The 13,497-nt window shown below is 44.4% G+C and overlaps 1 protein-coding gene across 4 annotated transcripts in view; it reads right to left on the bottom strand.

Annotated features, from left to right (window-relative positions):
- Positions 1-261: 261 nt before the first annotated feature.
- The window catches only part of Hsf2 (heat shock transcription factor 2), a 33,482-nt gene continuing 20,246 nt past the window's right edge, over positions 262-13,497 (bottom strand). Inside the window, exons 7-13 of one of the 4 annotated variants that reach the window (XM_023714229.1) lie at positions 12,066-12,153; positions 10,380-10,528; positions 9,775-10,014; positions 9,100-9,205; positions 4,590-4,643; positions 1,823-1,919; positions 262-1,505 (exon numbers count right to left, since the gene is read on the bottom strand). In XM_023714229.1, coding sequence (XP_023569997.1) covers positions 1,210-1,505; positions 1,823-1,919; positions 4,590-4,643; positions 9,100-9,205; positions 9,775-10,014; positions 10,380-10,528; positions 12,066-12,153 — 1,030 coding nt within the window. In that variant the 3' untranslated portion in view covers positions 262-1,209. The remainder of the gene's footprint in view (positions 1,506-1,822; positions 1,920-4,589; positions 4,644-9,099; positions 9,206-9,774; positions 10,015-10,379; positions 10,529-12,065; positions 12,154-13,497) is intronic. The other 3 variants (XM_004630233.1, XM_023714230.1, XM_004630235.1) reach the window with 3 other exon arrangements.

Here is a 13,497-nt window from a genome sequence, read left to right as displayed (position 1 = left end):
GCTCCTCCCTGGCCTCTCAGTAGCCCTCCAGCAGTGCTCAAGCAAAGTGCAGCGCTTCCAGCTAGGCAGAAAGGGCCACGTTTCAAACGACAGCGCCCTAGGCTTCGGGCTCCACAGTTCTTGTGGTCAGCGGCTCTCAAGCTGGGAAATGACTTCACTGTTTCTCTTACTTCACTTCTCTTACCTTTGCTCTGAGCAGAAACTACAGGCCTTCAGTAGCACACAGGACACTGTTCTTATTTGTAACAATGAGAGGCATGGTTCTCTCAGTTCTTTATTATAAACACAGAAAGCAAGCCAGTATAGTATTTAAACAAAGCACAACTTTAAAATACATGAAGTTTAGAAACATTCTCCCTTGCTGCATTACACAGCCTGTGTTTCCAGGTGAGGCACAAAGACCTCGATATGACTCACACTGAGACAACAACGGACGAGACACAGCTTACAGCCACCTTCTTCCCAAGAGAAGGCAAGACTGCTTTGTGCGGGACCACCTCCAAAGAAGACCTGTAACAAATACAAGTATGCAACATTCCTTATGTTTTACTAAGCAGTATGGTTCAAAAAACACACACTAGAAACTTCCACTTAAACCGGGCGCGCCTCCAGCCAGGCTGACTCCAGTCCTGGCCGCCACACGGCCGTGCCGCGCTGTATGTGGCAGCCCGGGGCGCTGCGCACACGCCGCCCTTCCTGCAGACCGCGGGACACTGCCCTGAACAGAAGTGAACTTCTCGGGATCAAGACAAATCAAAGTCTTAACAAGATACAGGCACTTTATGTTCCCAGTTTTTAAAAGAAGCCAAGAAGAAATATTTAATAAAGGAAATAAACAGAGAAAGCATGAAGAAATCTTAGTTTAGTGACTTGCGCTTGAACAAACAACATGGAACAAGTAAAACAACAAAAGTTTAACTGGGTTAATGGTCACAATGATAAAAGAAAGACCCAAATTACTACAACTGCAGAAAAACTGGTGTTTGAACAACTGAAAAATACACCAATGATGTGCATGAAACTACCTGGGCAGCTGAGTAACACCTGAAAGCTCTGCAAAATGTGCGGTGAGAAAGCGAAAGGTGCTTTTATTCCACAGTATCTGATTAGAACAGAACAAAGCAACTTACAAAAGTACCAAATGATACTTTAAAATAAATAGTTCATCATTTTGATGAATATATACACATCAGTCCGCGCCCGGGGAGTTTAGCTATCCAAGAGTGGCATGTCGCTATCCAGGGATGCGGGAGCCAGTTCACATAAATAGAACAGGGTGGCCTCGCTGGCTTCCGCCTCAGTCAATGGCTCCAAGCGCACCAGCTTGCTCTGGGTCGGCTCCGGGTCCAGGCTGCCCTCCAGGAGCTCGTCCACCTCTATGGGCTTCTCCGCAGAGGACACCGCTTCGGCCGGTCCAGCCGTGCTCCCCTGCTCCACCGCAGACGTGGGGTTCCCATCAAGGAAGGCGAGCAGGGGGAAGGCCGTGTACTGGATGAGCTGCTTGTCTGCAAAGACAGCACACACTCACGTGGCTGTACAGGGCCTCGCTCCCGGAAGCTATTAAATGCTCAAGGCAGAGAGCCGAGCTCTTCCTCACGTTCAGGTTGCCCAATTAAACAGGAAAAAATGACTTCTTAACCATTACCTTGCTCGTTCAGTTTCCCCTCTCTGACAGAACCTCAAGCACTAAGCAGAGGCCAAACCAGGGTACTCTGATCAGATGCTGAGAACCACCAGGCCTGAGAATGAGAACCGCAAGGCCTTCTTTGGTGGCCCTAATTTCCACACAGGAGTCCTACGAGCCTACGGAAATCTGTAGTACCTCTGTATCTACCTGGTTTGGACTTCGATTTTCTTCCTTCTTCAGAAACTGGTTGAACAACATTATTCTTGGTAGCTTCCAGTCCCTTGTTCTCAGACTGGAAGAAAAAAAAAAAAGTAAAAATACTCGTTTCATGTCTTATCTGGCCCTGGAAAATTAAAAGTGACACAATATGTAAACACTGATACACTATCTGAAATATGCGGCAAAGGGAAACATGAGGAAAATGGATCAGACAGAGATTAGAGAACAGGTACCAAAACTGACTCAAGAGAGCTGTTTGTCACCAAAGGGATTAGGTAAAAAACTGAACCAGGAGGGCAGCAGCTGGACACAGACAAAATTTGTCAAGGGTAAAACATGGGAATGGGTCAAAGAAAAATGGTTTCAAATGCTGAGAACATCTTTAAACAACTAAAGTCCTTTTAAATAGCTCTTATTAAAAGTGTGTCCCGTTAGTTTCCCTTCGCTGCCAGAGCAGCTTAGGAGGAGCTGCTCAGCATGGCTTCCTGACACCAGCCCTACACCTGGAAGCCTCAGGCTGAGATGGCGATTCCTTTTTTTTTTTTTTTTTTTGAGAAGGCGATTCTTCTTCTCTGTTTTGTGGATCTTTCAATTCTTTTTGTCACTTAAAATGGATTAACTATGGTCTTCTCTCCTTACATCTAATTGTGATAATGCTAAATTCCTCAGTAATCTCAATGATCTTAGTATTCTGAGGTGCCAAGGTTCATAACTTGTTCTGAATAACTAAGACCTAGATTTCAGCTAGCTGGTGTTGAAATGAGCATCTACATGAGAAGACCTCAAAGTCCCTTGATATTCATTATACAACGAAACAGTGTAAGTTCCCAGGATTTAGAAAGAAGCTCCAAGATAAAAAGAAGTGGTTATATCCTCCTAAAGCTTACATTCCAGTACTCATCATTTAGCACTCACAATACACACATTCATAATGTAATACATTTATATATTGCCTCGAGTAGGTTTTTTCTAAGAATAACACTGCTGTTTTCTAAAACGCAAAAACCACCATGACAAATGAGTTTCCTTTTCTAAGAAAATTCTTCTCATGGTGGCCGCTCAGCCAGCCACAGAGAAGGGCTCCTCTGTAGGAAACCTTTTCACCTATGCCCTGTCACCCACAGCACAAGCAATTCAATGACACAGGAGAGCCAATTACTTGAGAATATTAATCTAAATTCACAACTATAATAAATGTCACTCTTAATTTTTTCATAGTAACCACAATATGCAGTTTGCTACTTAATTGCTATTTCTGACAACTACTCAAACTAGTGATTTTTATAAGGAAGATAATCCAAAAACGGATCACTGTCTAGCAATAAGTAAACAGAAGCATGTTCACTAAAGTGACCCATGATATAGTTCTATTCAATTTAAGGTATATGACTTGGCAACACTTGATTATCATAATGTTAATTAAAACACAACAGCTAAACTTAACAGAATCTTACAATATAAACATTAGCGAATGGTGATCTACATGCTAAATTCAGCGTGCTCCCTGTTTGTAAAAAAAGTTTTATTAGATAAAGCAGGGGTACAAATTAATTATTTTATTTATTGTGATTGGAGCCAGGGCTTCGCAATGAACATCTCCAGCCCTTTTTGTTTTGGAGACAGGATCTCTCACTAGGTCACTGAACTGTACAGGCTCTGGCCATCTTGCGTCACCCTCGCAGGGTGCTGGGATTATACGTGTGTCACCCTGCACAGTGTAGTTTTTCCTGAACTGTCTATAACTGCCTCTTATTACAACTGAGGTACTCGGTAGTCAGGACAAAGAATACAGAGCCTACAAAACCAGAAGCACTTCTACTACCTGCCCTAAGCACGCCAACCTCTGATAGCAATCACTCCAATACTGAGCGCAGAACCACTTCCTGACTCAGATTTTTCGGGCTCTAATTTAGCCAGATTATCACTGTGAAAATGTGGAAAATCTAGTTCGGCGACCTTTTAACAACACTAAGAGAACTTAATCCCAGCATTGTAATTATTCATATTTGTTTGATATATGCTCATTCTTAAATCATACAGAACAAGAATCAAATAAAATTCACTTCATATTCTGAAACTGAGGTTTGATTTATCTTTGAGTTCCCTGACAAGTAAGGTCTAGCAGAATCCTGACGAGCAGGCCGCGCAGGCCCGCGGCACAGCCCCTGGCACCCGCTGCTCCCTACCTCCCAAATCCTCCTTGTAACCAGCTAGGAGTCCCACATCAGCTCTTGCTAAGCTGAACTATGTTTAATAACACAACGTTCTAACTTTATACTACACTTTTTAAATTTGCCCGTCTTGCAATTATTACAAATTTCTAAGTTTTTAATGTATGCTAATGCAATGATTAAACTTAAAAAATATAAGTATCAATAAATTTTCAATCTAAAAAGCTAAAAAAAAAAGCTTAGAAGACAAGTAAAACTGTGAAACGCAGCACATAAAACATGAAAAAAAAATCCTATTTTAATCCCTGATTTCACAGGTATCTAAACAGGGCAGGATTCAGTGACTTCTGCTTTCATACTGAGTTCACCTCACCTGTGCAGCAGAACCCAGCAGCGAGCTGCCCCATGGCCACACTGCATGCCTCACCTCCAATTCTACTGTCTCGATCATGTGCACAGGTTAAGCACTGGAAATGCTTTTGTAACTGGGAGGACACTGCTCTCTACTTACTAGAAGCTTTTTCAGATTTCTATAGCTATGGGTCCTGACAGCAACATGAATTAAAACTTACTTTTGTATTATTGATGTAATCTGTGGGATTCATCTGCACAGAACTAGTGAAAAGCTGAAAGACCAAACAAGAAAGATGATAAGTTTAAAAAATATTTTAAAAGACTTGTGTGTTCAAACTTTTTATATAACCACGTTGAGTGAAGAATTCTAATTCCTATACTAGAACTTTCTACATAGGCAAACGGGTTCAGAAGAGAAATGCAGGAAAGAAAAGGAAAACGGAAACAAAAGCAGAGACAGCTGCACGGCAGATGGAATAAACCATGCGAGGGGAACTTGGTTTTCCCGAATTCCCTTCTCCTTCCTTCACTTATTCCCCTCAGTGTTGTGACCTTTAACCGCTCCTCTCCCTAAAAGCCTCTAGCTTTCTGCGGCCCTGAGGCCCGAGTACTGTGTCCTGACAACATTCACCGAGCATTTGCTCACTAGGTAACCCATGTACGGAAACTGCTCCATGACTACCACCTACTTACACAAAGTGAACCCTCGAACAGCAGGACAAACCTATTGGGTTGCATTTAACTTCACCTCCACAGGAAGTCCTAAGTGTTAAGCCCAATGCATACTGCACTCTAGTTAGTTTACAGTAAACTTTCATCTCAGTCATGGCTTCAAATCACTCATTCCACGGGGATTTCCTCAACACGCGAGAAGTGCCTGACATCATGATGAAAACACTACTCCTGCTTTCCAGGAGAGCTTACAGCCTTCACGAAGGACAAAGTAAGACCAGAGCCAAAGAGCCAACACATATTCAGATCTGATCCAGCAGGGCAACAAAGGATGGTGGGGCTCAAAGGGACCAAGGACTCATACAATGAGGAGGAAAAAAAGCAGAGACACACTCATGATGGAACTGAAAAGGGCTTCACAAGGTCATTCCGTGCCATGTCTTGGTCTCTGGGGAATGGTTAGGACCTACAGACAATGACGCATTAGCAACCACAAAGAAGGCACGGTATGTTCTAGAGATGGGTAAGACCTGCCCAAGTGACACAGACGTCTTTAGCCAAATAGTTATATACATGCATTCAAAGCAGGGCAAGGCTGGCTGCTGAGGCCGCTCCTACCCACCACACGAGAATGACCTGAGGAGACGGGACATGGATGAAAGACAGAGGCCACAGGACATCCTTCCTCCTCATGCTCTGCTCTGGACACTGCTTCCTCTACCTCCAGGGCTTCACAAGCTCACGTGCTCTTTCCTTTTTGCTTCCTCACCTTCATCTCACCCATGACTCCCCAAGTGAACAGGGCTCAGACACAGGAAGCTGACCGCACACATGGACCGCAGAGGCCTCACAGGATGCTTCTCTCCTGAGGAGACACCCCAGAAGGCCAGCTGGCACCCTACCTTACCACCTAAGGCACCACCTCTCAGGTGTTCCCAGCAGGCACCTGCTGCAAACTCAAAGCCAGATGGCAGGTGAGGGACAGACACAGCTCCTGGAATCCAGAGCCCAAGCCTCCAGCTGACTGCAGTGTAGATCATGCAGCACAGAACTCTGTGGAGCGGCCACATGGCACCAGTATAGTTAGCTTATCTGTCACCTCAGAGTCTTTCATTTACGAGAATACACCATGATTCAAGGACAAAATAACAGGTCCTGGATGAGAAGGCAACAGTGAAATATCACTTTGGCAGGACCTGAACGGCTCTGTAACTACACAAAACATAGGGAGTGATGACAGAAGAAATCAGGTAAGCTGGGGTCTGCTGTAAGCGAGCCAGCTATCCAGAGAATGAGGCTGGCACTGACTGTCATATGAGGCGAGCTCTCATTAAGGATCCCAAAGCACAGAACCATAGCTCAAGCCAAGCACTCTTCAGAAATAGGATGGACTAGAGATAAGCAAGGCAGAGCCGGCCCACAAGCCACAGCTTCTCCACAGAAGAAGAGCAGAGAGAGGCAGAGGAAAAGGGTAAGATGCTGGGTGTGTGGGGAATAGTCCCAAACAAGACAGTGGGAAAAAGCAAAGCTCATGGGAAGATACAGAATGGTTGAGACCAAAAGTAGACAAAGAGATCCATAACTTCTAAAATCAACAAAAAATTCTGAGGCAGAATATTCAACAATGTTATGGGACAGTCAACACTAGTATTGTTCTTCCTCCTTATAACAGCCCTTCAGATTAGGCATTTGTTAATCTTAAATGGTTAACTTCCCCAAAGTTAATTAATATAGCTCTAAGTAATAAAAGTAAGACTTGATTTCAGACAGACCTCCTAGCTGGACATAGCGGTACACGCCTGAGATCCCAACACTTTGAGGCCAAGGCAGGAGGATCAAGAGTTCCAGACCAGCCTGGGCTACAAAGTGAGCTCAAGGTCAGCCTGAACTGCATAGCGAGACACTGTCTCAAAAAGATGGGGGGAACAAAACCTCCTCTACTCTTCTCCTAGAGTGCGCTCAGACTGGTGAAGGAAAAACAAAAAAAAGGCAGAAAAATACTCAGCCTATTTTTATGAAAATCTTAAGGGCCGGCGAGATAGCTCAACAGACAAAGCACCTGCTTTGGCAAGCACAGGAACCAGGGTCCAATCCCCAGTCCTACATGCTGAGCTGGTCCCTGCACTGCCCTGGGGTGCCCTGAGCTGGTGACAGAGTCTTAGTGTGGTGGCGCATACCTGTAATCCCAGAGCTGGGGAGGCTAAAAACAGAAGGATCACGAGTCTGATCTGCGCAGTAAGACCCTGTACCAAATACACACACACACACACACACACACACACACACACACACACACACAGAGAGAGCTTAGGTAGCACTGGGTTACACAGAAGACGAAGTTTCAGAACTGTGCAAAACAATGTAAGAAATATAGCCACTCAATTCATTTTTTTTTTAACCTATTTGGTACAGGGTCTACAGGGTCTTACTACAGATTGGACTGGCAGTGATCCTCCTATTTTCAGCCTCCCAAGTGCACCACCACACTGTATCAATGACGTGTCTCAGCCGCGTGGGGGCGGGGGAGGTGCAGTATGGTGGGGATCAAACCCCAGAGGCTGCGCCTGCCTAAGCGGGTGCTTTAGTCCACTGAGTTATCTGGTTGGCCCAACAGCCACTCATTTCTAAAGGTGTGTAGTGATGGAATTAAGAGAAGCAGAAAGGTAAACAAAAGTCAAGAGTCAAAATGCTTGTTTTTAAGATAGAAGATCTGTACCTATTGAGGACAGGTGAAAAGACCTAAGACCAAGAAAAAAACAGCAAAGAGGACAGGTACATAAACTGGCTGAAAGAGTTAAGTACTTCCTCTAAGAAGAAAGGAAAGCAAGCTACAAATAGAGACAGCTCAGGGGACTGAGGCAGCAAATGCACCTCTTAGTGAATCTCAGCACACAGAAAAGGCTATGTTAAGTCACGTGGTGGCCAGAACAGGCAGTTTCCTCCAATCTGGTGACCTAAGGAATGGGTGCTGGGAGGGCCATGGATTTGGAATGGAGATGGGGGTCACTGAAACACAAAGGGCGGCAAGGACAAGGTAGGCCCATCACACAGGCTCAGTGCGCCAGGGAGATGCTGTGGGCACAGAAAGCCAAACTCAAAGAGAGGAAGTGCTACTGAACTGCATGGTGCTGCCGACTGGGGGACTGCCCTGCCACCAGACAGTACCAGAGGCCAAGGAGGCACAGAGATGGACACTGGAGAGGGACAGCTGTGCAGAAAGCTGAGGAGGGAGAGAGAACCGAGGCCTCCCACCATGCTGAGGGCATGGAAGCCATAGTAAAGGAGAAAACCCAGAAAAACGAACGAAGAGCTTCTCAGGAGACTGTTCACAAGAAAAGCACAAGGCCACGGATGCAGTTCAGCAGCACAGCAACTGCCTGGCAAGCACGAGGCACTGAATCGGACTCCCGACACACACACACACACCCCAAAAAAATAAATCTCAAGGAACAATGAAGAGAAAATGGAAACAGAAGAGAACAAGATTCACCTGAGCGGGCAAGGCCATGCAGAAGGCTGTGAAGGGGGAAGGAGAAGCAGGACAAAAGGAAAAGAGCACCGAGGAGAGCCCGCACCACAAGGGCAGATGAGGACCAAGCTCCCAGCGCCCGGGGCCAAATGTGCAGGTAGAGGACTGGCGCAGGGAGAGCTTGGGACACAAGGTATACGGTATGAAAACCACAGCAAACACAATCAAATAATTCCTGAACTATTAAGAATCCACTCCAGGCTGAGTCCCGGCCGGGTACTGCTAGTACTTCCAGAGATCTGTACTCTAGAGTCCAGCTAACACCACGCCATCCAGACAAGGCCTGGTCCAGCACTACTGAAGAGAACCGAGATGCTGCTATGGGGAATGACTGAGCTCCCTCAGGGGCGAGCAGTGATCACTCTCCCCAAGTATCTCAACTCCATCTCTTCTTCCTTTGTAATAAAACCATTCAGTTAAAAGAGAAAATGAAAACCAACACAAGGGGGGGACCAGATGCGCTGGTTTCTAAGTAATCCCGCTAAGCGGACACCTGAGCAGTGGACAAAGCTCATCCAAGTACCTACCTCAACCAGGAGGTCTGGGTCGATACTGAACTGCCTTCCTGACAGCATAGCTTGGAAGTCCTCCAGGCTGCAGTCAATGCTGTCAAGGTAGTCTAACAGCTCGACCCTGGGGAAAAGAGTTCAAAAGGAAATGTCAGAAGTCACTTGACAAAACACTCCAATAGCTCCTGGGTCCTGCCCTGTTTTCAATCTTTTAATATTTATTTATGTATTTGGTACAGGATGTCTCTATGCTGCTTAAGACTCATAGTATAGTGATCCTCCTGTCCCATCCTCCCAGTGCTGGGATTACAGGAGCGTATGACTACGCCTAGTCTCAGGGCCAACACAGCATGCCTTGCAGGCGGGGCTAGCACAGCATGCGGTACGGGGGATGGAACCTGGGTCCTTGTACTTGCCAGACAGGCACTAAGTCCGCTGAGCTATCTCACCAGCCCCTGTGTTTAATCTTAGGAGATTCTACTCACAACTCAGGACCCCTAAAATGTGGCTCAGTGGTAAAGTTCTTGCCTCGCATGCATAAGGCCCAGGTTCAAAGGACCCAACCCAAGCCAAGAGAGCAGCAGACCAGCAGGTCCGTGCTCTGAAAGCATGCTCAGCTGAACAGAACAGCTGGGCAGGCCATGCGGCGCATGGAGACAGCAGGTGACTTCAGACCACCCACTCAGCACTCACTTCCCCAGCAGGTTAATGTTGTCGTTGAGAATGGAATCCATCATGGTCACAGGGTCCTCTGCAGTCAGACTGGAGGACCCATTTAGCTGGACAGCACTGGACATGAGCGGGCTGCTGCTGTCCCTGCCTGGACTCGGCACCTCTCCGGCCGACTCTGTCTGCTCTCCACTCTGAACAACAGGTGCATACTCGTCTTCATTGTCATCCTCAACGATGACAATGTCAGGGTACTGGCTGCAGCTGGATCCATAGTAAAAGAGGAATATTTACATTTCAGACTGATTCAGCAAATCAAATCTGTGCACTGAATCTTGTGCGAACTCCCTGAACTGAAAGGTTGTCTACAGCCTTCAGTTTCTTGGGTCAGCCGCTTAACCACATAGACCAACACTTCACTGGATATATGACCACAGAAAAAGAACGGTTTTAAAACTCCAAAACAAAAATCAATTCTTATCACTTCTTTGGAGGGGCTGAGGGGGGTGGCACTTTACCTGGCTAAAGTTCACCAAAGAAAAAAGAAAGGTTTTCTGACATTTAAATATTTTCTTTTTTTTCTGACATTTAAATATTTTCATAAACTGTACTTTTCACAAACTCCTTACCTGGAGGGATCAGCTATGATGTCCTCATTTGTTTCAGGAATAACTGGGATACTGTCTTCATCTGTATTATCATCAGTAACGTCATAAATGATGATGTCATCTGAAATTCGCTCCCTTGGCTTCAAACCTTCAGTCCTACTGTGTGGAACCTAAAATATGAGAGAGAAAAATATATTGAAAAACCGACTTCATACTGACCACCAAACTGGGCATCATTTAAAAAACAAGACATATATACTGTTACTTCTCCAATGCTGAAAATAAAAAGCCCAGCAGCAGCTCTGCCTTCCACCTTAGGGGCCAGATACACTAGCTGGTGTTAGCATCGCCTCTTCAGAGGGCGAGGATATGAGCTCTTCCCCTTAGACACTACTTTTACTGTGAAGGAAGTACATGATACACCCAAAAATGTTTGCATGGAAAGTGCTTCAAGTTCGAATGTATTTATACCTAAAAAATAAAAAGTCTGGGAACTTGAGACATTTGAAGCTCAGTGAGATGGCTGGTATGTTGATAGGGATCATTCCCTCTCAAGCAACTTTGTTTGACAATTCATTCCTACTAAAGGCTTTACTAAAAGACAGCATTTGGCTGTCCCACACTTAAATGCCAGGACTGGCTTCATAAGCTACATACACATTCAGCACAGTCCTATTAATTCAAAAAAAGTTCAATTCTCAAAAGCAGGCTAAGATCAGTATAATGCAAAAATCTGTAAATTTCAACACGACATAATAGAGATACAACAAACAGTATTTTATATGAATCGAGTTAAAAATCCTTGAATCCCACAAATAGAACAGCTAAATACACTTGATTATTTAGAAACAACAGCTGAAGAGGAATCAGATCTGAAGTTAATTCTGATTGGAGGATCTTGATAGTTCAATAATAAATCTGAAGCAGTTTTTTTGCAGAACTGGGGATTGAACTCAGGTCCTTGCACTTGTCAGGGGAGTGCTTATTCTACTGAGCTATCTCCCCGGCCCAGGTAGTTTAATTCTTAGACCTGAAAGTAACAAGGTAAGCTCAATAGTGGAATACTTAGCATGGGGATTTGATCCTAGCATCTCAAAAAATAAAGTAATAATAGTAGGATTATTATAAAGGGGTCTAGACTCTGGACTAATTTACAATTGCATGTAATTCTGACAAATACAGCCTCTGACAAAAATTAAAGCCTATAAAACTCTTTTGAAACTGCTAGAGGACAAGTAGCATTGAAGCACATAATAGGAGTTGGAAAACAGTAACCAACAGAAAAATGCATAATCTTATTATCATATTATCACAATATTCAATTTACACAGCATTTGAAATGAGTATTAGCTTTATAAATCTGAAAAGTAACTCCACCAAAAAATACTATAAAGTCACATGTACAACATGACTGGAATTTTATGAAGTTTAGATATATACAAAACAATACAAAATACTATTCGTAGATGCACACATACAGAACAACAATGGCAAGAACTATCTCAAGAGAAGCTTAGAAATAGGCAAAAAATGGCACAACTATATTTGTAATGATTTATTTCTTTAAAATAATCTAAAGCAAATAATGAAACCTGTCATGAATACACTCCTGCATTATTACTCACTGAACTCTGACTTCATAAAATAATACCATGATAAATTTATAGTCTGGTAGAATAAACACAAAATAGACATTTAAAAAATTACTTTGTGGTGGTGATTATCAGCTGGCTCTTTGACTATGTGCTGAAACAGATTCTTCTTTTGGGCTCCATTCGTGTTCAGAAGTAGAGGCCTGGAAACCAGAAGAGTATTCATGTGCTTCCATGGAGCAAAAACACAAGGAAGTTGATGTTTTCTTAATTCACCCACTCCCAAGCACAGGTCATGCCAAGACAGACCCTGGTGCCCACACACAAGGAGTAGGGACGCGGCTCAGCGCTCAGCCTAGCCTGTGCAGAGCTCTGCTCACATCTCCACCTCCGCAAACTCAATCCAACACAACTGTTGAGGGCCACCTGAGCAACTCTCCTGGAAAGCAGAGCTCCATTCTGGCTGAGCCTGACCCTACTTTCTTTGCACTGTTATGTACAGAGCTGGCTAGGACTGTTCCTTTCCCTTTCAACTGGCTTTAAGCAACGCACACTGGTCTAGCCGAGGTGCAGCTGGTAGTCTTTGAAGCAGGCAGAAGTGTTTCCCTGGAAAACCCCACCTGCTGCTCTTCCATGAGCTGGGTAGAAACAGGAAGAAAAGCCAATGCTCCACGCTGTGGAGCAGCCTCGAGATAGAAGCTCTGCCTTCCTGGGGCCTGAAAGACTGCACACCAGAGCTGAGGCACCAACCCCAAAATACTAAGATACTATTTCAATAGTACAATGCAAAGTTCTCTTTCTGCATACGACAGAGGTAAATGCTAGTCCCGCTCGTGGCGCTCACGTACTTCCCGCCACTCTCAGTAGCTCATTCTCAACCCACCCCCTTTGCACAAATGAATAAAAGCTGGGCTTGGTCCTGAGTGATGGCCTTTGTTCTAGATGACCATCATTGTGGCTGGACTTAGGACCCCTTGGCTCCCCACAACTACAAATATACTTTAGTGTCTTTATTCTCACCGTGGGTTGCACTGGAAGTGGTAGACTGAAATTAACTTGGTAGGATTGTAATTATTTATCCATGGGATTACAAATATAAACTTTCTGGACTGAAATGAGGACCAGGAAGGGCTCTCTGCTAATAGCCAGGAGCTCTTTAACCTGAGATGTGTTAGGAACATAAACTTGGAATGAGAATTAGCTTGGACTTTCGGTTTTATTCTTCCTTATTATTTGTTAGGGTAAATATAATAAATTGTCCTACAGATAAACTTTACTGCCTACTGAATCAAATAACTTTTTATAGACTATTCTTAGGTGGTTAGAAGAAATAAGGAATATCATAAGAACTAGTTAGTGAAAGCAGAAATGAAGCCACAGAGCGGCAATCATTAAACTTGCCCTAAGCCTCAGCCTTACAATCCCTTTCACCTTCCCACTATTCCTTTTGTCTTTCACTCTTCTGGTTCAGCTGTGACCATGGCAGCTGCTGACAATCATAGACAGTTAAGATAATCTCTGGTCCAAAAAAAAAAAAGGGGGGGGGG

Source organism: Octodon degus, unplaced genomic scaffold (assembly GCF_000260255.1).
Source record: "Octodon degus isolate 3935 unplaced genomic scaffold, OctDeg1.0 scaffold00034, whole genome shotgun sequence".
NCBI lineage: Eukaryota > Metazoa > Chordata > Mammalia > Rodentia > Octodontidae > Octodon > Octodon degus.
Note: the sequence above shows the minus strand (reverse complement) of the source record. Positions and strands in the feature narration are given on the sequence as shown.